Source organism: Rissa tridactyla, chromosome 1 (assembly GCF_028500815.1).
Source record: "Rissa tridactyla isolate bRisTri1 chromosome 1, bRisTri1.patW.cur.20221130, whole genome shotgun sequence".
Lineage (NCBI taxonomy): Eukaryota > Metazoa > Chordata > Aves > Charadriiformes > Laridae > Rissa > Rissa tridactyla.
The window spans coordinates 167,526,437-167,551,723 of NC_071466.1; the positions used below are offsets into that span (position 1 = coordinate 167,526,437).

General features: G+C 38.5%; 1 protein-coding gene across 1 annotated transcript in view; it reads left to right on the forward strand.

Annotated features, from left to right (window-relative positions):
- Positions 1-25,287, forward strand: part of ANKS1B (ankyrin repeat and sterile alpha motif domain containing 1B) — a 449,659-nt gene that overhangs the window by 250,758 nt on the left and 173,614 nt on the right. Inside the window, exon 15 of the mRNA XM_054199351.1 lies at positions 859-965. Coding sequence (XP_054055326.1) covers positions 859-965 — 107 coding nt within the window. The remainder of the gene's footprint in view (positions 1-858; positions 966-25,287) is intronic.

Here is a 25,287-nt window from a genome sequence, read left to right on the forward strand (position 1 = left end):
TATCGAGTCATTAAAGGGGTTTGCTATTATATAAGCAGAGATGCAGACCACTGCATTTCTTGTATTAAAAGGGGAAAGGGGAAGGCATAGTAAACCGTGCCATAGGCTATGGATTATGTATTGCATTTCTTAATGTCTTGTGAAACGTAAAAATCTACAACAAACAGATATGTAAAGCGTAACTGGTCTGAAGATTCTATTCAGGTTTGAGTGCTCTAGCTTGCTTTTGAATCTTGCTATTTTCTGCATTTGTTTTGACTGCTCTCATCATTCAAGATTGACGCTTGGATGGGTGTGTAGGAGGAAGCAGCAGCAGCAGGCTTACAGCTTGCAGACAAAAAAAAAATCTGCCTTATCTGATGGCTATTATTGAAAATGCGAGGTGTAGCCTAGGCTGGGTAATGAAGGGGAGCGAGCGAGGGGGAGCAAGAAGCATGGAGCTGCATACTGATGAGTGTAGGAGTACTTGATAAAAAGAATTCTTGCTGCTGGCAGTGCATTGCTCATTGTGGAGTATTCCAACAATCACATATAACGGAGAACAGCTTAGCTGACAGCTTGATATGCTTTTTTTTTTTTTTTTCTACTGTATGACGTACTGGTCTGTAGTAAAGATTAATAACTAAGAAATGTAGAGCTAGGATCAGATCTTACGCTATATACTGCCCTGTAAACTATGTTTTACTTCTGACTTTTCTGCTTGCTGAAAACATTAATCTGTCAAGCTGGCGGGCTCCTTTGATACCAACTTTCCCAGGAACACGATGTGGCAATGCCACCTCTCAGCCCAGGACTACCGCTATTATCCAGTGGATGGTTATTCGTTGCTTAAACGCCTCCCTCTTCACCCTCCTACAGGACCCCGATGCCCTGTCCAGACAGTGGGACAATGGTTGGAAAATATTGGGCTACCTCAGTATGAAAACCACTTGCTGGCTAATGGATTTGACAATGTGCAATTTATGGTAAGAAATCTTCTGTGCATAGCTGTGTATATACACTGTAGCTGCCTTTTTTGTCTGTCTCTTACGTGCTCATAAAAACCTTTGAGCTGTTTCTGCATTGCACTAGGAAGATCTGTTTAGTGTTTCACTTTTCTGTGTCTAGCTGAATTAATATGTAAGCTGTCCTTGTATAAACTTCTGAACTGAACACATTACAAAATATTCTAGCCGGAAACATGGTAAAAGAAAAAACAAATATTAACGTTCTTTCTCCCCCTCACCAATCTTCAGCTTAGAAAAGAAAAACGCACAGTTCTTTTTAATCCATTGCAGGATTTGCACGGTATCTAAAAGCTGTAAACACCCCTACCTGCAATACGTTACATTATTACTTTTATTTAAACATTAACATCATTGTAATAATACTTAAATAACATGCGATGCCATTCTGGCCATGAGAGGTATTTTAATAACAGAAAATTATTTAATGAAGTGTGCTCTCTGTGCAAGTGATTCTGGCTGTCTCTGTTAAATGTTTTTGCATCTTAGATAACCAGGCTGTGGGATTCACTTGTTGAAACTTATGCCCTGTGTCAAAAAGTAACGCATTCCTTTTAATAGTTCCGTGCTGATGTTTTAGCTTTAGGCGTTTATCAGGAACATATGGATGAAATAAAATTTTATGTGCTTCAGGATTTGCAGTATTACCATGTGGTGGAAAGCAACAGCGACCTGTCATGCACAAACTTTCTGTTGAAATTAATATTGACAGTAAAGAGCAGTAAAGAGAGAAGCTTACTCGTAAGATTGTTATATAATCACTTTTCTACCTGCTTCAGTATTCCCATTCCTTGAACCTCTTGCAAAAATCCTGACTACATTCCTTATAAAACACCAGAGCTTAAAATATTATTCATCACCTCTTTTAAAGATATTTTTAGGAACCATATATATCTCGGAACGGTTCTAACTTTTCATAACTTACACCTGGCATATAAGAAACAGAAGTGAAACAGCATGAATATTATGACTATAAAATCATCACATGAGTTGTGTTTTTCCTATTTAATTTCTTTTGCTAATATCATTATATGCCTTTGGGTTACTAATCGGAAAATTAAGGCACAGATCTCTGCCATTTCCACATTATAATAGTGTAGAGATTTCTTCCTGTTTTTACATGGCTGCCGTGTGATCTTTTGCTTATATCAGTAAAAATCATTAGAATCTTTACCTTTAAATATTCTTGAAAATAAAGCTGCAAGGGTGTGCTGTCAGCCCAGAACTGTAAAAAAAAAAATAAAAAAATTCCAAAATGGGTTTTAAGCTACAGTTTCCCAAAATGTGAGTACATATTCTTATATATGTTGTAGTGATAGTTACATAAGTAGGTGATTGTTTAGTCCTAAAGAGATTACAGAAGGAAATTGTTCACAAGAAGCTGTAGGTGGCATAATAAATGCACAGAGGTGCACCCACCGCAGGTAAATGAGGAGCACAAGGAGCCAAAGAAACTGCCCTGGAGGGTTTCCCACTCATCCCCTGGCTGTGGAGGTGCCCGAACCACGTTCTGGGGGAATTTATAAGACTTTCATCTCCTACTTCGCTTATTAGTATACTTATGTAAGCATACAAATGGTATACAAGATTCTATTCTTCAATACATAAATCAAACTTTTCAGATATCAGACAGATTAAGTTATGCCTGCACATTTGTGTGTTACCTAATGTTCTCCGGTCATTTTAATTTAAGCCTCTTCTGAAGTGGTTTGTTCTTAAATATATATCACAGGTAAAATACATAATTACTCTTAATACTAATTGGGGTAGCATGCATATGTGAATGGAAGATTAGACTCTTAAATCCAATGATTAAGCAAAAAGTTGGAAAATTGCCTCGTAATAAAAAAAATGTATAATTTCGGTAACTTAATAATTCATAATGTATTGATTTCACACTGTTCATCATGCTGTTACATATTTCAGTTTTTGTTTGTACCAGAAATTGAGTAATTCCCATATTGTATGGGAAACAAAAATGATCAGCAAACACAAATTTCTTTATTTATTATTCTTTTGAATACATCAGCATTATGTAAGGAAAGCCTCTCCTGAAAATTTAAATGAAGTGTTTTTTAAAATATTTTCCATTCTAGTCAAAATTTTAAAGAGAAAATTAAACTTGGGAAGCATATAGGAAAATGAGAGAAGAAAGACCTGCTATGCTAAGAGAAAAATTCAGATTACTCCAAACTTAAATATGTTGTAATCTTCCTTTAAGATGAGAGAACTGCTTTACCTTTATTAAAGTGGTTTACATATTAAGCTGTATTTTACAATTCTACTAAATTAAGTGTTTCAGATAGGTTAGCTACTTTACATTGAAGAACTCTAATACTTCAATGCAGTAAAAATCAGTTAGACATATTTGTTCTTCCTTCTGTACCATATTCCTGCTTTTGTTTTTCTGGAAGCACATTCTGACCTGCATTTATTCATTCTGTTGTTGCCTAAGCAACAACCATCACACTCCTATTAAGTATGATTTAGTAGTACAGGTCTTACTAGCTGTTCAGAACAGGAGAGGGAGTATCACAATGATATAAGTAATGTCCATGGAATAATGTATATCCGAGAACAAATATGTTCTATTTATACTGTTCTCAACAGCAAAATTCTATTAATTAAATTAGCATTCTAGTAAAAAGGTGGGCTACAGATAAAAAGGTTTCATGGTCAATCATTTGTTAGATCATAGAAATTAACCCCTTGTGTTTAGTTCCCCTTGGGAATTAGGAAAGTTATTCACTAGACTATACTTAGAATTAGGAAGATTTGTTTATGTCAGCTGAAGTGTGTGGACTTTATAGTAAGTAATAGCCTGTTTCCTATTAACTTTACAGTATGAATATTTTTCGATAGTTCATCAATATATACATTTTAAAAATATGTTGAAACATAATTCTAAAAACTTAGTTGTGTTTTCGTGAACTACTTTACTTCTACTTACAGCATGTTTGCGCATATAGCAAGTGCAATTCCTACCTACTATTAGTGTTGTGTAGGAATGACACTTGCATATTATGTAGTAGGCCCAAGGCAGATTCAGTCCCAAGACTTGGTTCATGTGTGCTTGTAGGAGTAGATTCATACCTGAATACGTAAGTGTGTGTGTGTATATATATATATCATTATTACATTATTATTAACTTTTATAATTTATTGTGTAATAGGCTGCAGTGTCCTTCAGATATAAAAATTTATAGTAACTTTGTGCAGAGAGACTCTATATTTGAAGATGCAGATGATACTGCAGCTTCATAATGTGAAGGCTATTTTGCAGTTAAACTAATTCTAAAGCACAAGAAAACAATTAGATCAGTCAGAAATTGCAGTATATGAACTATATATAAACGATAAGGAAACCTGATGAATCGGTGAACATCTTTTTGATGCATAGGTCCCATGGATATCCCTGGGACAAGCTATAATCTTTATGAATGCTTGCAGGCCTACATGACTTAGTATGCTGAGAAAAAAAGTTAAATTGCAGAGAAAAAGATGAAAATATATAAATGTGCGAGGTCACTAGATCTTTGCATGCAGCTTTCTACAACTCTGGAGCTCATCAAAGACACCATTCTGGATTCACAGAGATAAAAGCAGCTCAATCAAATCACTGCCCAGTGGGGACTAGTTCTGATTAAGGACTGCATATGCCTATCTATTTATAGGTTGTTCTAATCGTTTAAGATATTCTGAAATTTTATCACTTGCTTAATATTGCAATTTGATGAAGCTAATATCTCTTTTAAAGATTTATAAAACACTGTATGAGAGAAACATGAACCACACAACTAAAATGAGTTAACAGAAAAATATGAAGCATTTTATCATGTTTTTTGACATTCCAAAATATTGTTCACTAATAACAGTTAATAACCTGAAATGCCATTAGACATTAGACTTGCATTGCTGCTGTGAACTTACAGACGTGCACCTCTACCCCTTCAAGTACTTAAATGGCTTGCATTGCCTGAGGATCTGAGTATTGCCTAAGTATTTTTTTTTTTCATTCTCTCTTTTTCACTGTTGGGAAACTGAGGCATAGAGTGACTGCATGGTGGAATTTAAAACTACTTATACGTTTGAGATAAGAGGCACTAGTTCTTAAGATAGCTGCGGACGTTATGTTTGAGATCAATCCAGTTGCTTAAACATAGGTATCTAGATCCAACTGAGATGCTGTAGGGAATCCAGGAGATCCAGACAGGGCTGACAGATATTACTGAGGATCAGAGACAGCCAGACCCTTCATGATTAGCAGCTGGAGTTCAGGTGGGATACCACCGACCATCTAAGGTGACTCTAGAGTCCTGATGCTTATGAACCTGAAATGAATCTTAAATGTTGTAGGTCACAGAGTTTGTGACATGTCTAGGAGCTGAATATAGACGTCTTGAGTTTCCACCTAGTATCTTAGTTGCATATGCATTTCTTTTCCTTCTAGTAATTTTCTGTATTTATATTCATCCTGTGAACTTACCTGCAAAAGTATTTAACTGGTTTCACAGTGCTAGGCATGGACTACCTTCTCAATTCCCTTTAGCTGGCTGTTTTGGATTTAGTTTTGAGTTAAGTTTTGAGTTAAGACTTTTCTTTTTCTTCTCTCTTTCTTTCTTTGTTTCTTTTCTTTCATTTTTTACTAGGTCTAGATGTTTATTAGTCATCTGAAGTTTATCTGGAGACTATCCTCTCTCAGGTGTTGTTCCTGGGATTTGCTGTCCTGGAATACCTAGTAATTCTTCTTGCCTTTAATCTCTCTGGAGGATGTTAAACTCTGTATCAAGTATAAAGGACAGAAGCAACTTTATTTCTTTAAAGTGAAATGCACTTGAACGAATTTCTCTATGTGCATTGGCTCCAAGGCCTGCACTTGTAGAGACCACCACAGCTTTTATCCAAAAATACTTTGTGCAGAGATTGATGATTTGGGCATTAGATGAAAGCTTGAAAGAGTGAGTCAGTCTGCCAACACCTTTCTTAAATTAGCCATGCTGCAGATGATGAAAAAGAGGCCAACGTTTGACAAGGGTTCTAGTGTATAGTGACTTTAGTGACTTTCAGAAGCCAACGCCTAACGCGCTTAGGAGAGCAGGTCAGCCTTTGCAACATCCAGGCTCTGAGCTCTCCAGACCCATAATGGCTACCGGAGGGACTCATCAGGGCACTCATGCATCATCTGAAGCGTAAGAACATTTAGGGAGCATTGTCTGTGTGTAGTTTACCCAGAAATGAAGAACTGTTTAAGGCAACCTTAAAAGTGGCAGTCAGTGACGTGCAGCAAGCCACCTTTTTAGCAGAGTAGAAGGAATACGAATCCCACTTATGCTGGAATAAGCTGCAGTTTAAGGTCTTCAATATATCTAGTAAAAATCTTAGAATATCTGCCTGGAACCACGAGTTTCAATCCCCTCCTCTGTATCTCACTTGTAAAACCCATTAATTGCTTTTAGTTTCATGGCAGATCTACAGAACTTGACACTGAAACTGTGGAGCTCCTCTCAGTGCAAGCATGGCCCTGGCTTCTTCTCTGAGCAAAGTAGCTATTTGTCAATCTGCCCTCTTCTGAGTCTTCCTCTCCTTCACCTCAGGGGCCCTTTACGACTGTGGCTCCTGAGGTAGGCCAGCTGTTCCTTTAGTCCAACCTGTTAGCCAGACATAGAGCAGGGCGGAGTTAAAACTCAAATATAGGCATCTACACGCGTACCAATCAGTAGACGTTTTGGACTCAGGTCAGTTGCCCATGTATTGGAATCGCTTAAGATGTCTAAGATGTCTGTGTAGGCCTGGAATATATGTTACAGGATGTATGGAAAACCCATCTGGAGCTTCAGTTGGATTCTGGGCAATGTACATTTGCAGCACCTAAAACAACTCTAAATTCGTATCTGTAGGCAACTAGGTGAAGCACCTAATGAGCCATTAAAGCCAATGGAGCATAGAATGCAATTTAACTTATTGGCTGACTAACTATTAGGGTATTTATTTTAGGATAAATTAAAGTAGATTCATCAGGTCAGCTGAATCACTGTCTAGGCTGTATTGATTTTTTTACTAGATCTCCTTAAACTATCATGTAGACACAGAAATTTCAATGGCTCAATTTGGGCTAGAATATCCACCCAGGGTTCACCGAAAAGGAAATGCAAAGTATTTTTATTAAAGCTTTTTCTCTTCCCTCAGAACATCCAGCCCTGAAGCTTCAAGATCCTCTTTTTCATGCTAGTAGGGATTCTTACTATCAAAACTGCAAAATAGAGCTCAGGTGGGTGCCAGAGATGAAGATTGTGCCTGTCTTCCTGCAATAGCAGCAGGTCTGACAAATAATCCCATTCCACATGCTCCAGTTAATGCTTCTGTCATGGTATTCCTCAAGCTGGATGAGAGACAGAAGAGTTTATTAATGTATTCCTCAATATCACATGTGGAAATAATAGCTTGCACTGTCTTTCTAACTTGAGGTCTCAGACCATTCTTCATCATCCTGTGTGAGTGCATGCAGATCTGGAGAGGCAGCGCTCGTTCCCCAGTGGAAAGGGATTTTAGAGGAATCTGCTTCATGTTTATATATGTTTATATATGTTTACGTGTTTTTATATTTTTTTATATGTTTTTGTATATGTTTATATGTAATGTGTGTGTGTGAAAAACACAGGCACTGCAGGTTGGTGAGTGATCCTGCATTTGACATAGGACTTTATGAAAATTTTGGCAGTAACAATTGCTCAACAGAGGAAAGAAAAACAAGACAGAATTTTTGTGCGTTCCACTTGAACAACTGATATTGGGTCTTTTTAGTCTGGAAAAAAGACGAATGAGGGAGGACCTTATCAACACTTATAAATACTTAAAGGGTGGGTGTCAGAAAGATGGGGCCAGGCTCTTTTCAGTGGTGCCCAGTGACAGGACAAGAGGTAACGGGCACAAACTTGAGCATAGGAAGTTCCACCTAAACATGAGGAGGAACTTCTTTACTTTGAGGGTGGCAGAGCACTGGGACAGGCTGCCCAGAGAGGTGGTGGAGTCTCCATCTCTGGAGACATTCAAAACCCACCTGGACGCGTTCCTGTGCATCCTGCTCTAGGTGACCCTGCTCTGGCAGGGGGGTTGGAGTAGATGATCTCCAGAGGTCCCTTCCAACCCTACGATTCTGTGATTCTGTCATTTATAAGGAACCCATCTCCAAACACACTGTTGACTTCATTAAGACGTCCTGGGCATGGTGGATTCCTTGAGAGTTGGAGGGAGGAGTATGTTTTCATCTAAAACATCTCAACTGTTGTATCTTGAAGTTATAAACAGGGATGGGTCCATCTGCCTGTCTGCTAGGTTCTGCGAAGTTAACCTTTGGGTGAAGGTTTCTCTGGTTATTCTGGAATATTTGTCTGTCTCTATTTAAACGTTGTTCCACATAAAGTTGTACATACAAGACACAGAGACAGGACTTCAGGCTGTACACTTGGTGACAATCCAAATGGTATATGCAGTGGAATGTCCTTCCACTCATCTCTGTCATTCAGGTTAGTGACATCAGGTTTATACGTGCCTCTTTGGGAAGTTCAGTCTATGGCAGTCTGAAAGAAAAGAGCTTGTTCAATGTACGTATCAGTTTCCTGGGCTCAGTCTTACCCAGAGGACCAAATCCAGACATTGAAAGCCATTGCATATACAGTCACCACTAAAAGTGAAACTATTTCATGGTACATATCTGTGAGTATGGTACTTGAGGACTGGAATTAGTCCCATCTGTTCTAACAATATGTTAAATGTTAATGTGAAATGTGCTTGAGCTAAAAGTCTGCCTGGTGCAGACGCTGGCCTTCATCTTGGTGTACAAGCACTGATGGACTGTATTCTGAGACTACATACGTAAGGAATTGGCTCTTGGCCCTAAATACAAGTTTATGAGAAACCAGTAGCAAATATTTCATCTGAAAGTTAGGTTGATAAAACAGATGAAAATTCTAATAATCAGAACAAAACATGACATTTTAATAACTCATAAAATAAGAGATGTAATGCCGATACAATGTTCTTGCTCTGTATTTATTTAAAGCCCAAACCTTCCAGATGATTTTTTTACCAAAAAGAACAATGCAAAATCTTCAAGAATTAGAAATATTTGTGTATAGAATGGTGGGTATAATGCTATTCTTCACAACTAATGAAAGATATGGAAAACATGACAATATGTAAAGGTCATAAAAAGCAACAGAAAGTTTAAAGGTTAAGAGAGGCACAAAGTTTAAGAGTTTTTGCTCTTCAGAGTGAAAAACTAAAGCTTCAAAGGACAATTAGTTTATAAATGTATTTACATTGTGTGTAAATAATGGAAAGCTTTGCAATGGAAGGTAATGGTAGACTTAGAACCAGTGGCCTATATGTTATAGAAAGTTACAGCTTATTCTTAGTTCTTTCATATGGGAATACTTCTTAAAAAATTAAAGAAAAATAGAATAAAAGGAATTTAAAAAGGAACACAGTATACAGTTGTGTATATTACTGCTTTAGAACACCATTGTCCAACAAGAAACAATTAAATGGAAACTGGACCAGTAGGTAAATTAATCTCAAACAATGACAGATTTCCCTAAGTTAAAGATGTTTGAAGGACACAGCAGTACAGAGGAGCTTGATTACAGATAATTCCATTGTGGTATTCTGAAGGAGATATCAGATAAAGATTAATGGGTAATAACAGATAACTGGAAATAAACATAAGATTCTTGGACTTTTTTTTTCTTTATGAAGAAAGACTGGATGATATAAGAAAAGCTCAGGTAGTCATATGAACAAGTATTAATCAGATAAAAAAAATAGAAGCAATCTAAAATAAAGAAAATAGATAATACATTGTGAAAGTATAGATAAATAACCAAAATACAAAAAGGAAAAAAAAATAGAAGAGAAAATGGCATTTCATTAACTATACAAGTAGAATACATTCAGAAAAGGTTTTATCAATATACTATAGCTAAAAGGAATATTAAGAAAGTTATGACCACCACTAGAAGTCAGATAAAACTCATTTTAGTTTTAGCATAAAGAACAAAGTACGAGAATTAGTGAAATGCAGTGTTAATGAAGACCACTGAGATATTAGAGAGAGAGGAAGAGAAAGAGAGAGAGCGCTATCATACTGCAAGCAGATTAAAGATTCTTGGTTAATTAAAATATCTGAATCATCTAGGTTAGGTGATGTTTGATGAAGAGTCTTAAGAAACTGAATAGGAAATACTAGATCCTTTAGCAATCATCTTTGAGAACTCCTGGAGAATGAACGAATTATTAGAGGACAAATAAAATACAAACGTAGTACCAATATGTATTTCAGATCACAGGATTTTTCCTCAGTATAGATTTCCAGTCTCCTTACCTCTTTGTCTTCAACCTTTCACCATACAACTAATGCCTTATTCAAGAAGGAAATGGATAGTGATGTTATTAGCAACAGATAGCTACTGTCATCAGTACTGAGTCTGGTGGGGAGAAAATGGGGAAGTGAATAGAATGTCATAATGTAATAGGAAAAGAATACAGCAAAATGAAGGAACTGTGCAGTCGGTATTTAAGGGAGACCAGTAAAGAAACGTGTATTGTACAACACATTGTGCCTCTCATCATGTAGATGAAAAACTTTCCTTCTATCAAAAATAATTAAAATTTCAACAAGGGAGACAAGCTTAATTCTGCCGGTAAAACTCCAACTACCTTTTAAAATCTGTTCCGGAATGATGTACCAGAGTTGCCATACCAAGCAAGCCATTCCTGAGTTTGCGTGACTGCTGCTAAATTTCCTGGGCACCTAAACTTTATTTCCTTCAGTGTAGAGATCTTCCATTTTCCCACACATTGGTGAGTTTTTCTCCCACACACCACACCCATATATTTTTTATGCTACCAACACCCCAGCATCAGTTTTAACCTTCGTAGTCACAGAAGCAATGAAACCCGTGAAGCTTTTAGCAACATGCTGTCCATTCTACCTATTCACACACACACAGGTGCGCGCACACAAACACATATTACACAGAAAGATAATTCACTAAAATGAAAAATTCCACATGCTCAGAAATAAAGACCTGGAGAGTTACAGTATCTCTGCAACCTCAGTTCATCCCTCACATTCATATGCCTTATAATACATTCTTCAGTCACAGGGTTCTCTACTAAATTTTTCCCTCAAAATTCCTCCCTCGTTCAGTGTACTGAGATTTGAGTATACACAAACACACGTTTCAAAGAAGTAGCAGTTAAAAACAAAACTTATTTTTATTCTTCTAATGTTGCATTGCTTAATCATTTTACAACCTTAGCCCAATGGTTGTTTACAACAATGGTGAGACCCCAAGACTGCCTTCTTTTCCCATTCAGCAGTGATTTTCTCTTGTCTAGTATTGTTCATCTGGAACATTAGAATTGTGTTGTCACTCTAATATACTTATACATCCAAACATGCTTCGCGTTTGCATTTGTGTTTTAGAAATTGGGTTATAAAGAGTTAGAAAAGATAAAAGGATAACACTTCTGATGATAACTTTGGGCAATTAAGAATTAATATATTCATTTAGAAACACTTTTGTCATGATTTTTCAGAAGCTGAACGCTGTGCACCAGAGGTCACCTCCAAAAACTTTGCCCGACTGTTTTACATGGGTCTAAGCACAGGTTCAGTTCTAAGAAAGTTTGTTGCTCTTGACTTTCAATGGGCAAAAAGAAGAAATTCTTCAACTGATGAAAGTAAGGTGGAAGCCCAGACAAAGCAAGCTGCCTTGTATTAACTATGATATTATTCCACATAAGCATAATTGACTGAATTAACAAGCTTTTATTCATCGTAAATACAAGGTCACACAATGAAATTCATACCTGGTCTCTGGTCTTGTTCTTTGTCCACTCCGGATTGAAATATATTTTCAGGAAAACAAGTAATACAAATGTTACTTTACTCCCCAAATAGTTTACTTCTATAGACTCTAAAACACTGCATTGAACATTTCAAACATTTTATTCACTATGGAAGGTATTATATTCTGTATCTTTCGCTATCCCTCATTAAGCTGCAATTACTGTGCATATGGGATAAAATCTCCATGCAACAATACACTGTATTCGTTTTAGACTGGCTAGTACTGATGAAACTGAGGGTGTATGTACAATTGTACGTACAACCCATGACTTAACTGAAATGTCATGTTTCAGACATATATTAGTATTATCTTATGCAGTATTTTATTGAGTGATTGGAAACTGGAACGATTTAATGATTAATAACGTTAATGATGGGAGCAACAAAATATACCATACCTGCTCTAGATTTGTGTTGAAAATCTTTGACTGGATAATAATTCTTTGAAAAATTTTTGATCCAAAGACTAGATCTAGAGGGAAGTTTTGAAATAGAAAAGCCAAAGTATTTGCCCAGGTGGCAGATGTGGAGGGATAAGGTTACTGTGGATACAAGTGCTGACAGTCAGTTTAAATATTAAAAACTGGAATACCATGAATAAAAGTATACTGGATGAATGCCTATCAAATGACCTTTCCAATATAAATACCAAATGGTATTTTCTCTGAAGGGGGAAAATACCTGCATCTTATTCACTGGAATCTTCAGCTCATGCTAAAACCAAATATATCTGCAGCTGGTTACAGCTCTTAAAATCTCTGAAATGATTGATAGCTGCTATTCTTCAGTAGCCACACTATTTAACAGCTTTTTCACTGCTTCAGGTATGCTCTCTCCAAACGGCTCCCCTTTTAATCACATAGAAAGCCCACTTCTTGAAGTAAGTTAAGATGGCGTTTATAAAGAAATAACAGTTCTTAGCTGCTATGCTGCATTAGGATAAAAGATTGCACAATACCGAGTTGGTTTTTAGCCTTGATCCATTTTTAAATATAGTATGAATATTATAGTTCTGTTAGCTTCTCTGAACTCCCTAGGCATCCCTCTTGTTGCCAGAAAAGAATTATAAATTGACAATCCAAGTTATTTTATTTTATTTCATTTTCCATCTCTCTTGGAATTTGGAAATGTGTCTATTCTGTCCGTGAACTTTTTATTTTCTGACATTCTGATTTTTTAAGTACTTGTTTTATTGCCTGTAGAAATAGTAGGTCTTCACTTTCTGCCCAGAAAAATAACTTTATGCAGCAAGAGCGGAATATTATGCCAAAGAACCCAGATACAGACAAATCTTTGATTCCCTTTAATAACAGGCTTTTTGTCAGCAAATTCTGCTCTCCCTGCTTGTATGGTTTGATTTCTCTCTGCCTCTTCACTCTGCTATGAATATAATAGCATCTTGCTTCATATATACATTTGTTTAAAATGCATGCTGATTCCCTTCCTTCTTGAACAGTAAGAAAGGGAGACTCAAGGGAAAGAGAATAAAGAAAACACTTACTAGCACATGCAGAAGAAGCCTAGTCCATGGAGAATGCATAGGACAATATATCTAAGGGTCTTTTCTGAGGTCAGCCTTTGATTTGGATTATGAGTTTGGGGGAAGATGCTTCTCTATTTCCTTAATTATCTGACTAGGAAATTACATAATATTGCTGGCCCAAATACATAAAATCAAGAGAGAATCCTGGGATAGAAATACCTGTATATTAAGAGCTATCTTGTGGCCAGTTATCTGCTTATGTCTGTCCTTTGATAGTACGGGTTTCTAAGTACCTACAATTGCAAAGCAGTTTCTCAGAGGTACCCAGGTTGCCTGAGGAATCTCACTGAGTACCTTCAGTTAAGTTCTGAATAAATTCAGTGGCAATGATTGGACTCAGGCTAAAAATAGTGCAGGAAAATAAAACAAGTATTTAATACTTATTAATATTTTTATGGCCCAAACAGAATTAACCAGGAACATTTTCTGTGTATGTTAAATGTAATTTGTCATTATTTTAATCTTGAATTTCTGCATTTTATTGCTTCTATAACCCAAACTTATGGCAGAAACTGTTTCTTAGCATTCCTTATCTCTCCTGGAGCTATCTGGGTACCACTCTTCCTTTCTCTTTATTTCTGACGTTGTATCTGACCCTCTCCCAAAAAGTGCATCTGTGTTTCTGAGCACTCTCCCTCCCACATTACCCCTGCAGGCTGGACTCCTTTTCTCCATTTCATCTTTTCTCAGTAGAAATTACTGTGTGTCTTTTTTGTCTCCAAATCAAAAAGGGAGGGAGGGAGGGAGGGAGGAGGGAAGGAAGGAAGGAGGGAAGGAAGGAGGGAAGGAGGGAAGGAAGGAGGGAAGGAAGGAAGGAAGGAAGGAAGGAAGGAAGGAAGGAAGGAAGGAAGGAAGGAAGGAAGGAAGGAAGGAAGGGAAGGAAGGAAGGGAAGGAAGGAAGGGAAGGAAGGAAGGAAGGAAGGGAAGGAAGGAAGGAAGGAAGGAAGGAAGGAAGGAAGGAAGGAAGGAAGGAAGGAAGGGAGGAAGGGAGGAAGGGAGGAAGGGAGGAAGGGAGGAAGGGAGGGAGGGAGGGAGGGAGGGAGGGGAGGAATAACAGAAAACAAAGAGGGGAATGGAGGAAATCTGCTTCACATCTACATTCTTTTACTGACTTAAAACATTTTAGGGAGCTTTGAACAAAAGCAGAGAGACATTTAACTGGATGCTTCTCAGAGAGATGTGCTTGTCACTCTTTGGAAGACAGCTCAGGTCCAACGGAGCTGATGCTGAGTGAGAGACAGTTTTCTTGGCTGGGCTTAAGCTGACTCCTTGTGGAAAGCTGACCGTGCTCTCCAGCATGACTTATAGTACCGTATTATTCAGATTTTTCTGTTTTCCAGGGTGTCAGGCTTCTGATTTACCTGGACAGCTAGCTACAAATTGTGACAAGCTCTTTTCTGATAAAGCTGTTGCATTGCGTGTGCAAGGGAAGAAGCAGAATTTGTTTTTGCTGAAATGTGAGTGCTCACAGCTAAAACTGCATTTGACTACAGTTGACCTTTGAATACCTATGTAGGCAGATACTAAGTACTCATTGAAACGGAAGAAAACAATCCCTGCATTTAGGTACTGACAACCAACAGATTTAAAATAAAAATTAAAATCTGGCCCAAATTAGTCCTACTTTAATTCTTTATCTGTATCATGTGTATAACAATGCCACCTTGACTTGAAGCAGTCTTATAAAATATATTAATTCCTGTTTTGGAGCTGTCTAATATTATTGCAATGAATGTCTAAAAAAAGTCATAAGAAAGTGAGTCATTCTTACTGGTGAAGTCTTCAATGGAAGACTATATATAAGACATGGACCCACACAGAGAATGTTAAAGGCTAAAAAAAGAAATATTAGCTATCTTATTTTGTAAGTACCATCCATCCCCCTGCACTGAATTAATGGATTATTCAGAAATATAATTATACTGTGTGTATAATTCTATGATGCCATGTAGAATATGTATCCTGGGGTTCAGGGTGATAAGCCAGTGTTTAACAGTCTTCATTCTGCTATTTTGTAGCTTTGTGACTTTGCAACATCCCTTTAATGTGTAGGGGGGATCAGCAGTTCTTATTTTGTCTGTTTTATTCATTGCAGTATCCCTTCCTGTTAAGAAGTTTTACTGAAATATGGAAATGATATCAAGTGAAGTTAACAGTCTCCCACAATCTTGTGTCACTAGATCAGGAGCCTACAGTTTTATTATCCAATTTGCTGGTAGTGCTGGTCTGGTTTGGACCCGATATTAGATGCAGAAGAAGTCAGTGAGACTCCCAAGTGTTCACCCGGACCATTAGGAGCATTTTTGTATCACAAAGAAAAGTTAAAATTAGAAGAAGTTTGCTCACAAAGAAATCTGCAAAGCATCAGTAAAAGAACTGCCTGAATTTGGATAGGGGAAGGCCCCAAAGACTCCCTAAATGTTAGTTGTTGAATGCAGTATCTATGTAGAGAAAAGGGATTGGTGGAAACGCTCATCACAGTAGCATGAGGAAGAAGAGTGCCAGACGAGGGGGACTGACTTTCATGAAGGTTTCCTTATGACTGAGGGAAATGAAGTACTAGAGAGCCAGATTACTGGACTCTGACAGTAGATATCCTAATGTGTACTTGGAAAATCAGCTTTGTAGCAACATTGCAGAATCCTTCCATAGTGTTTTGAGACTGGATCCATCTGCGTACATGTAATACTACCGTAAGAATATATCAAGCTGTCTTCTCATTAATTTTGAACATGTTAATACAGATTTTTAAGAAAACACAGCACGTCTGTGGGAAGAATAATCGGCCCCTCAAACAAAAAACAGAACAAGTTTACCTTTATATAGAAGATTCTTGAAACCAAATACTTTGCTAGGCAGAACGGACAGTTCAAAGGGCTGTATCAAGATGCTAAGACCGTCTGTATGAGACCAATATGTGACTTTAAGTTTCACAGCTAGTACTTGCTTTGGCTGGAGACAAGTTACATAGTTCTGTTTCTGAGAACAGACTTCAAATGTGTGGATCTTTTTCTTACATTCACTGGTAATAAAAGATTATGCCTTCCATTATATATGCAAGTAATTTATGGATAAGTGTAAAAATGTCATGTTGTGTGAGTATTTGTAACTTCTAACTACTCAGTTATGGGCAGAAAACACAAAACTATGGTAGTCTAATTACTGCTTTAGTGTTGTATCTGATATATACAATACAAGAATATTTGCAAAAGAGTGAAAAATGTGTAAGTAAAGCAGAGAATGTGAACAGAAAGAAAGGTCACAGTATTAGAACTATATCTGAATACAATACGTGGGTTGGGAATAAGTTACACAGGGAGAAGAAAGAGCTATGAAGGGAGGAAGGGAACAGAAAGTAGACAGTTTACTGTCTGGCTCAGACAGCCCAAAATCTGATTTTGCATTTGTTTGTTTATATATTGAATGTGTTTGCTTATTTTTAAATTTCAGAATTATAAATGTTGTTGTTCAATGGCAAGATACTTAAAAAATGTGGGCAAACTATTTTGATGACTGTGGTAATTAATATTTTATATGAGATCCAGTCAATAGCTACACGGGGTTTTTTATAGGTTCTGGGCGACAGTTGCTGTATTATTAGTGACATAGCTAGACCATGCTACATGAAATGCTACTGTTTAATGTTAAAAATATGTTTTCATGGGTTGACACAGAAATATTAAGAAATGCAGCAATCAGTGAATCACTCCAGAGTGCACTTCTCATGCATCAGTGGCTACCCAGTTGTTTTCTAAAATGGAACCTTTAATTTTTAGATAAAGTTGGCATAAAGGGAATGTCTTTCCCTCATTCATTGGACTCATTGTCCAGTTATACCTTGTTCAAGTGTTTTAGGGATCAGTAAAGGACAGAGAGTGAAATATGCCCTTTATGCATAGAACGGATACCATCCAGAGGGACCTTGACAGGCTTGAGAAGCAGGCCCACGTGAACCTGATGCAGTTCAGCAAGGCCAAGTGCAAGGTCCTGCACCTGGGTTGGGGCAATCAATATCAGTCCAGAACAGGGGAGCAATCAATTAAGAGCAGCACTACAGAGAAGGACTTGGGGATACTGACGGATGAAAAATTGGATATGAGCCGTCAATGTGCACTTGCAGCCTGGAAAGCCAATTGTACCCTGGGCTGCATCAAAAAAAGTGTGACCAGCAAGTGGAGGGAGGTGATTTTCCCCTTCTACTCCACTTTGGTGAGACCCTACCTGGAGTACTGTGTCCAGCTCTGGGTTCGCCAGCACAAGGAAGCCATGGACCTGTTAAAGCAGGTCCAGAGGAGGGCCATCAAAATGATCAGAGGGCTGGAACACCTCTCCACTGAGCACAGGCTGAGAGAGTTGGGGTTGTTCAACCTGGAGAACAGAAGGCTGCAAGGAGACCTTTTTGCAGCCTTCCAATATATAAAGGGGGACTATAGGAAAAATGGAGACAGACTTTGTATCAAGGCGTGTAGTGACAGAACAAGGGGCAATGGTTTTAAACTGAGGGTAGATTCAGATTGGACATAAGGAAGAACTTTTTTTACAATGAGGTTCATGGGACACTGGAAAAGGTTCCCAGAGAGGTTGTGGATGACCCATCCCTGCAAGTATTCAAGATCAGGTTGGATGGGGTTTTGAGCAACGTGAAAGCTGTCCCTACCTATGGCAGGGGGATTAGACTAGACGATCTTTGAAGATCCCTTCTCACCCAAACCATTCTGTGATTCTGGTGCTATGATTCTAAGTATCCTTTCTTCCATGCACTGTACAAGTTTGGACCTGTCATTATAACACACTTTTGAAGGGACTGGTCTTATTTTGATTCTTGTGGAATATATCATCCCAAAGTTAATTTGTAAGAAGACTAGTCCGGGGCTTCTGCCATCTCTGCAACACATAAAAAGAAATAAGCTTTGCAGCGCAGGGATGATTTGCTGCAATCTAGAAAAAGGGTGGTAAATCAGTTTCCTCCAAATGCTCAAGAGCAGCTGAGTCTTATGTATCCGTTGAAATCTATGGTGGATTTGTAATTAGCGAAATCGGGTTTTCTGCCTGCTGTATATCCAGCACTCAGTCTCTAGTGTAGCTAAATGCCCATATGGTTAACTTTAAATTAGCCCAAAAATGAGAGTGAAAAAAAATAAAATTATATAAGACAAATTATTTATATATTTTGCTTTTCTGGGCAGTTTTGGCCAATAGCAGAGACACTGAACCAATGAGTTAGGGAGACCTTTGATCTCACCTAGTATGGTCATACTGGTGATTCTTGAGAACTACAGCCTCGATTCAGATTCTCTAGCATGTTTCTCAGGACCAGTGTCTGCTCGGTGCTGAACATAGGCTTCATGGTGCGAAGCAGTCATTCTTGAAGTTGCTACGTGTGAAGCGAATTCCATCCTAATATGATGCTGTAGTCCACACGTGACACACGAGGTGACCAGCGGACCGATAACTAATCCTCCTGCATGAGAATAGGGAAACGCATCTCCCAAGTTGTTACCGAGAACAATAGCACCGTGTAGTGACATAAAGCACATGGGATCACATCACAGCGATCTACTGGTTGCCGTGGTGACGGGAGTGGGCCCACAAAGCCAGCCGCCCGGCTGCTGAATTGGAAGGGATAAGAAAAACACAGCCCACTTCCCATGCAAAATGAATTACAAGAACAAGCAAAGGAAGAAAAGAAAATTGTCAACCCTTAATCAAATGTTCTCTTATTTTTAGTAAGGGTTCGAAGAAAATGGAGGCCATCTCTGCATACCTCTTGAGCTTCAGGGACCTGGCTAGTAATATCTCTGTACATACTGTAGAAATAAATCACAAGGGTTTGTATAAGAAAAATCACATGTAACAGAAATCTCATCTGTGTGCAGTGGGAGATGACAATACCTTATTCAATCCTGCTATTCATTCTGCCTGCCTTAGCAAGCAAAATCTGTAGGAATATGTTAAAAGGGGTCTCAGCATAACGACTGTATTTAGCAGGCAAGCCTGACTGCGTATTTTGCCTGTACCCTTTTAATTTTCACCTAGAGAAAGTTAGTATATTCCAGTTCCTTATTAGCTTACAAGCTCTCTACCTTTTACCCTTGCTTCGCCACTGCAGATCAAAAGCAGCATGGTGGAACATGAAACACGTTTAAACATAACAAATCAGTGACACATGGCAAACCATTCATTTTCCAGTATTTCTCTTTTTTTGGGAGCTGCTTCATATTTTATTATATTTAGTAACCTTAAACAAAGCGGCGAGTTCAGTTCACCTGACAGCCTCCAATTCCTAGCAGCTAGGTCCTGAAAATGGTTTGGGCATCTGCAAGTTAGGCAGTGCCTTCATTCTGCAGTGCACAGAATGGGCGCCAAACAGCGAGGTGAGGCCTCCAAGACCACATTAAAAATGCAGTTAGCTGCAGCCATGGTGAGCATCGCCACGCTTCCCTTTACGGTTCCCGTCTCTGGGAGCAGGATCCCTACAATTGAACTAGGCACACAAGACCCTGCATAACTTAATAGGAAGAGAAAGGCAGTTAAGAAAGGGGCTTGCCGTGCTAAGCAGAGGAAGCCGTAAGATGGTCCAAAGCAGGAGTTATATCTGAAAGTTTTGCCTCCCTTTGCAGCCCTGCATTAGATGCCATTTGGAGGCTGGATTTCCTGTGCTGCTTCCTGGATCTTTACATCCAAGTGGTCACTTTGGATGAGGACAGCTGGCTCGCTGTTTTCTTTCAAATTACAGTATGCACCAGAAGCATGAGTTTGTAGCTCAGAAGTTAGGATACTTGGTTGAAAGAAATAAAAAGTCGTGAATTTTTAGCTTTTTCTCTGCTTTTTATATTTGTCAGTCACTAGGTGTAAACCAGAAACATTTCTAGCAACAGCACAAGAAGATTGATTTACCACAGCCAGCTGTGACTGGTCTAAAGGATAATATTCCTTTCTGGCTTCCTGACTAAACTTCACAGCAATTTGGTTTCAGCAGGAGCAGTGGACGATTCTTCCTCAATCCCAGATTGCACTTTCCAATCAGTTGTTGCATAGCTTTCTCTCTTTTTGGGAAATTCGAGTTTGAGAAAGACACGTGAATCTGATCTCCTGCCTTCTGTGTGAATCCTCTAATGGCTGGGCTGTGCTATGAGGAAGAAAGATAAAGCCATTCCTTCCTCCTCTCATAACATTTTTAAGAAAGAGCAGTCACCAGTTCACACCATGCTCCTGGGTTTCTGCCGTGGGCATGCTCTGAGATTTCCTACCAGATCAAGCTCTGATGACATCTGAGAGGAGGGCCTACTTCCTAGACTCGCTCCAAGGTCTGACGTGTTTTCACAGCTGCGCTGTCTGCTCAGAACAGAGGGCTCAATCACCGGGCACACCAGAGGAAAAGCTGCGGGTGTGAGAAGGGTTCATCTGCAGGCAGGAGATGACAAAGGCTCTTCCAAGACCTCAGTCATAACTTTAGGGCATAAGTGCGTGAAGACTTAAGTATTTTCTTGAGTGTGTGTTTTCCTTGCTGCTATTTCACAAACGCTTTCTGTGAATAATCTATTTTTAAGACATGGATCCTGCCCAGAATTTTACAGTCTTTGACTCTGCATTTTGTACTCTCCGGGCTGATTTGGGTGGCTCACAATTTAAACAGCATGACTAGGGTTGATAAAAATGTGAGGAAGGAGATACTTCTGTGAGACATTCTGGGAGGTGAACAGAGTTTTTACATTTATTACAAAAACACCAGTGTTAGCTCCAAGGTTAAACAGAACTCCATGTTTCATGCAAAGCAGATATTCAGCATTTTTGCTATAGCTGAAAATACCATGTTTGTCCCTTCCTACACTTCCCAAACTTACACACTTATTGGAGAAAGGAATATTTTTCTGAGAATCTAGTCTGTTAATTAGCTCACAGTAATATTGATTTTAAAGTGGGTCCTTTGAGAAATTTAGCATCTAAGCTAACTAGCATTTATCTCAAGTAATCTGAATAATGGTACAATATAGACTCTCTGGAATTTTCATTACTCAAATGAAGTGAAATTATCTTCACAATATACTTTCAAGACATTAAGATGTAATTTAGGTAAGTATTAATAATTATTTTATTGAATTGTTATGACTAAATAGGCAGACAGAGTTGGGTCAACAGCGTTAGTAATTAAGTGGGCCAAGTGCGACATCAGAGGTAATTTTTTCAATTGCCACCTTATCTGTGCAGCTAATTTGCATGTGACAAGTGTGTTGGTTGTAATGAATCAGTGCTACAAGGGAGAGGGGATAAAAATAGCAGAAAGTCTTCCTACAAGGATCCTTGTCCCAGCTATCAGTATTGTTTAATTATCACTATATTTTAATTAACTATTACTGTTATGTGAAAGGTCTGAGACTATATGTTCATTTGAATATTAATATTTGAAAAGCTTTTGATGGCACCGGTTACTTCAGATTCACTTCTGGAAGAGGTGAATACAAACCAGAGAGAGATCATTAAAGCATAGGTAGAGTGGGACTCGGGGTCTGTTGGGACTCCTTTTTAAACTGACCCTACTTACATCACCTTCTATCTTTGTGCATAGTTTGCAAGTTAGGGCTCTGAATTGCTACCATCCCACTCTTATCTAAGAGTTAAACAGCCTTTTTTCAGTTAAAATTTCAATAGCAGTTTATTATTACTTCATGATGAAATGACAGTAACAAGCAAAACTTTCTTCCAGTTTTCTCTTTGGTTTTTGTGGGGTTTTTAATTGCTAAGAAAGGCATAACCGTAAAGACTGACAATAAGGCAAGGTGAGGATTGAGAATGAGTATCAGTATCGGTAGTTTAAAAGCAAAATGATTTTGGAAGAATGTTATCAAATGCTTATTTTGCAACATGCTCGGTTCTTTTTTCCTAACGTATTTTATAATCAATCTGTTTCCCCCAGGGCAAAATTTCGTGCTTCTGCAGGGGATTTTTCTAACAGAGTCTTGTCAGGTTTGTAGGTGAAATAACAATTTCTGCAGTATCTCCAGGAATCCGATAAATCTTTCTGACCTGAAAGTACAAGTTAGGCATTTCACTCAATAGTCTTTCTTACAGATCTTGTTTTCATGTTAACAGTGGCAATACTAGTGAGAGGCAACCTTTTCACTCATACTGAAGCTTGCTGAGTTCTGGTTGTTTGCCAGTTCTTGTTTGGAAACGAAACATGTGACACATTGCCTGAAATTTTTGCACTAATAAGAGGCAGTGTTCATTATTGAAAGCTACATTTCTCTAGTTATTTCATGCAAGTCTCTAAGAAATAAACTCTTTTACCTTGTGGAAAAGCTATGTTGTGGTGAAAATTTATAAACCTTCTGGCATATTATTTAGACAATGAAAAAGAAAAGTCCTGGTTATTCAGTGTGTCCTTAACCACATTGTGAGATGTCTCCAATTTGTTTGCAGCCTGAGGGCGGTCTAGATGTCAACTATTTCAAGGGGATGCAGTTTGGAAGGATATTAGGACTAGGTGGGTGAGAAGCAAAGCAATTCAGACTGAGCAGGGGGCTGTTTTAAGTGAGCTGTTGAGGATGTGATTCATAACAGTCCTCGTTCCCATTGGTACCAGATGCATGCTCCCTTTCCAATTATGCATTTGGGGTGAAAGGGGTAAGAAAGAATAGAGCTCTTTGATGCTGTTGGTCTCAGTTTTCTCTGACTTCAGTCTCCAAGCATAAATAATAGAAGAGCAGTCCCATCTGCTTCTGCCCTGCTCCCACTTCTTTTATCTGAGTGGCAGGAATGATGGTGCTCTCAGACACTCCAGATAAGTGTACCACCTCCCATATTCTCTTTTTTCCTTTGTGTGCCAGGTCGTATTTCCAGCAGCCCTGTAAGCCCAAGTATGAGGGCTTAACAGGGCAAGTCCTGTTGCCCCAACTCTATTAAGATCCCCCCAGCTGTGCTCCTGCAGTGTCCTGTCTCAGTCAGCCAAGGTGAAATTCAGTGCAATACACATTGGTAAAGATACTGGTGAGGCACTTTGAACACCCACCAGGCCTTGTCTGTGATACGCATACACCATGATCCAACTTATTGCTGTGTGTTAGGTGCCACCTATACCAGCTCTTCACAGTCCCTACTGATCTCATTATGTTGATGGTGTGGCACCCACTACATGGGTGGCTGGGAGAGGGCAAAGAAGAGCATAAAGCGCTGCCCATGCAACAAGAGTGATGCAAGCACCGGTGCTGCCCCATCAACACTGTGCTCACCTCAGAAATCATCCTTCCCTTACCCACACCAACCCTGTTCTTGGGTAAACCAATTTTCAATACACGAGAAGCATCAAAAAGTTACCAGAAGTTATTGCCACTTCCAGTAGTACTTGGCATCTCCAGCTGAACTTGATCTCAATAATGGCTGCACAGCAAATGCATTCAACTCCACCTGGTGAGCAGCAGCTCTTACAGAGCTTTGGGCACCAGATTTACTACTTTTCCTCCTCTAGCTGATATAGCTGAGCATAGAAAAAAGCTGGTTTAGTTGCCATTGCCAGCCTATAGCCAGAACTCTCCCGAATCTTCTATTTCTTACATAACAATGTTTTCTTTTGTAAGGCAGAAAAAAGCTTTAAATGCAAAAGTAATTTTTTCTTTCTTTTTTTTCAGTCAGTTTTTACTCTGTTTACATAAAGTGATGCATATTCATTTACCTCCCCATTGAGGTTTTTTTTCCCAGAACTTTGCAATGAATATCTATGAAACCTCTCTCCAACCTTTATCGGGTTTTCAGTCTATCAACCAAGGTGAAGAACAAAAATAAGACCAAAAAGCGTATGCAGGTGGTTTATCCCCCACAAGCCTTCTCTTCCAACTTCAGTGGTTAAGTTTTCAGATAAGTCTAGTGGTGTATCTGCCAGCTGTTTTAAAGCTTCTGTACCATTTAAATTCAGTGACAGAACCAGGCATTGGAATTTTTTACCATGGATCTCCAGCACAGAAAATATATGAAGGACAATTAAAAACATAGGTACAAGAAGGGGGCAATGAGAAACATACAGTCATTCCTGCCATCAAATCATACCATAGAATCGTAGAATGGTTAGAGTTGGAAGGGACCTTTAAAATCATCCAGTTCCATCTCCCTGCCATAGACAGGGACACCTTCCACTAGACCAGGTTGTTCAAAGCCCCATCCAGCCTGGCCTTGAACACTTCCAGGGATGGGGCATCCACAGCTTCCCTGGGCAACTGGTTCCAGTGCCTCACCACCCACAGAGTAAAGAATTTCTTCCTAATATCTAATCTAAATTCTAATATGTTCTTCTAATCACCATATTTTATTATCTTCAGGGACAGATCTTCAAAGTGCTTTTGTTCCTGCAGGATGTAGAATGCATATTGGTCTTTTTTTATTTTAAGAATCTTGAAAGTTGTTCTCTTTTGATAGTAAATGAAGTTGTCTACAAGCTTATGAATCTTCTGCTTTGATTGGATTTTAGAGGTTCTTTGAGCTGTTTAATGTATTAAATTTAGGCTATTATTAATACAGAGCGTAATTTTTTGCTATAAATCTGACATACTCCAGATTAAATTCTTTTCTGAACATTCCATATATGTCTATCTGTACTTACATATATTTGAAATCTAGTATAAAGGTCTAATCCAGCATTTTTGGGAAAGACTGTATTAACTTCAGGTGGAGAGTGCCAGAGGTGATTTTGTGTGGAACAACCCAAACAAATGCCAGTAAAATCTTTATCTCATTGTGTACCATTATGCATTTCGTTCTGAACTTATTTATATGAACTATCTCAGATTTTGGCAAAATTTCAGGGTTTTTAAATTGTTTTTCATATGCCTCCAGTCTCC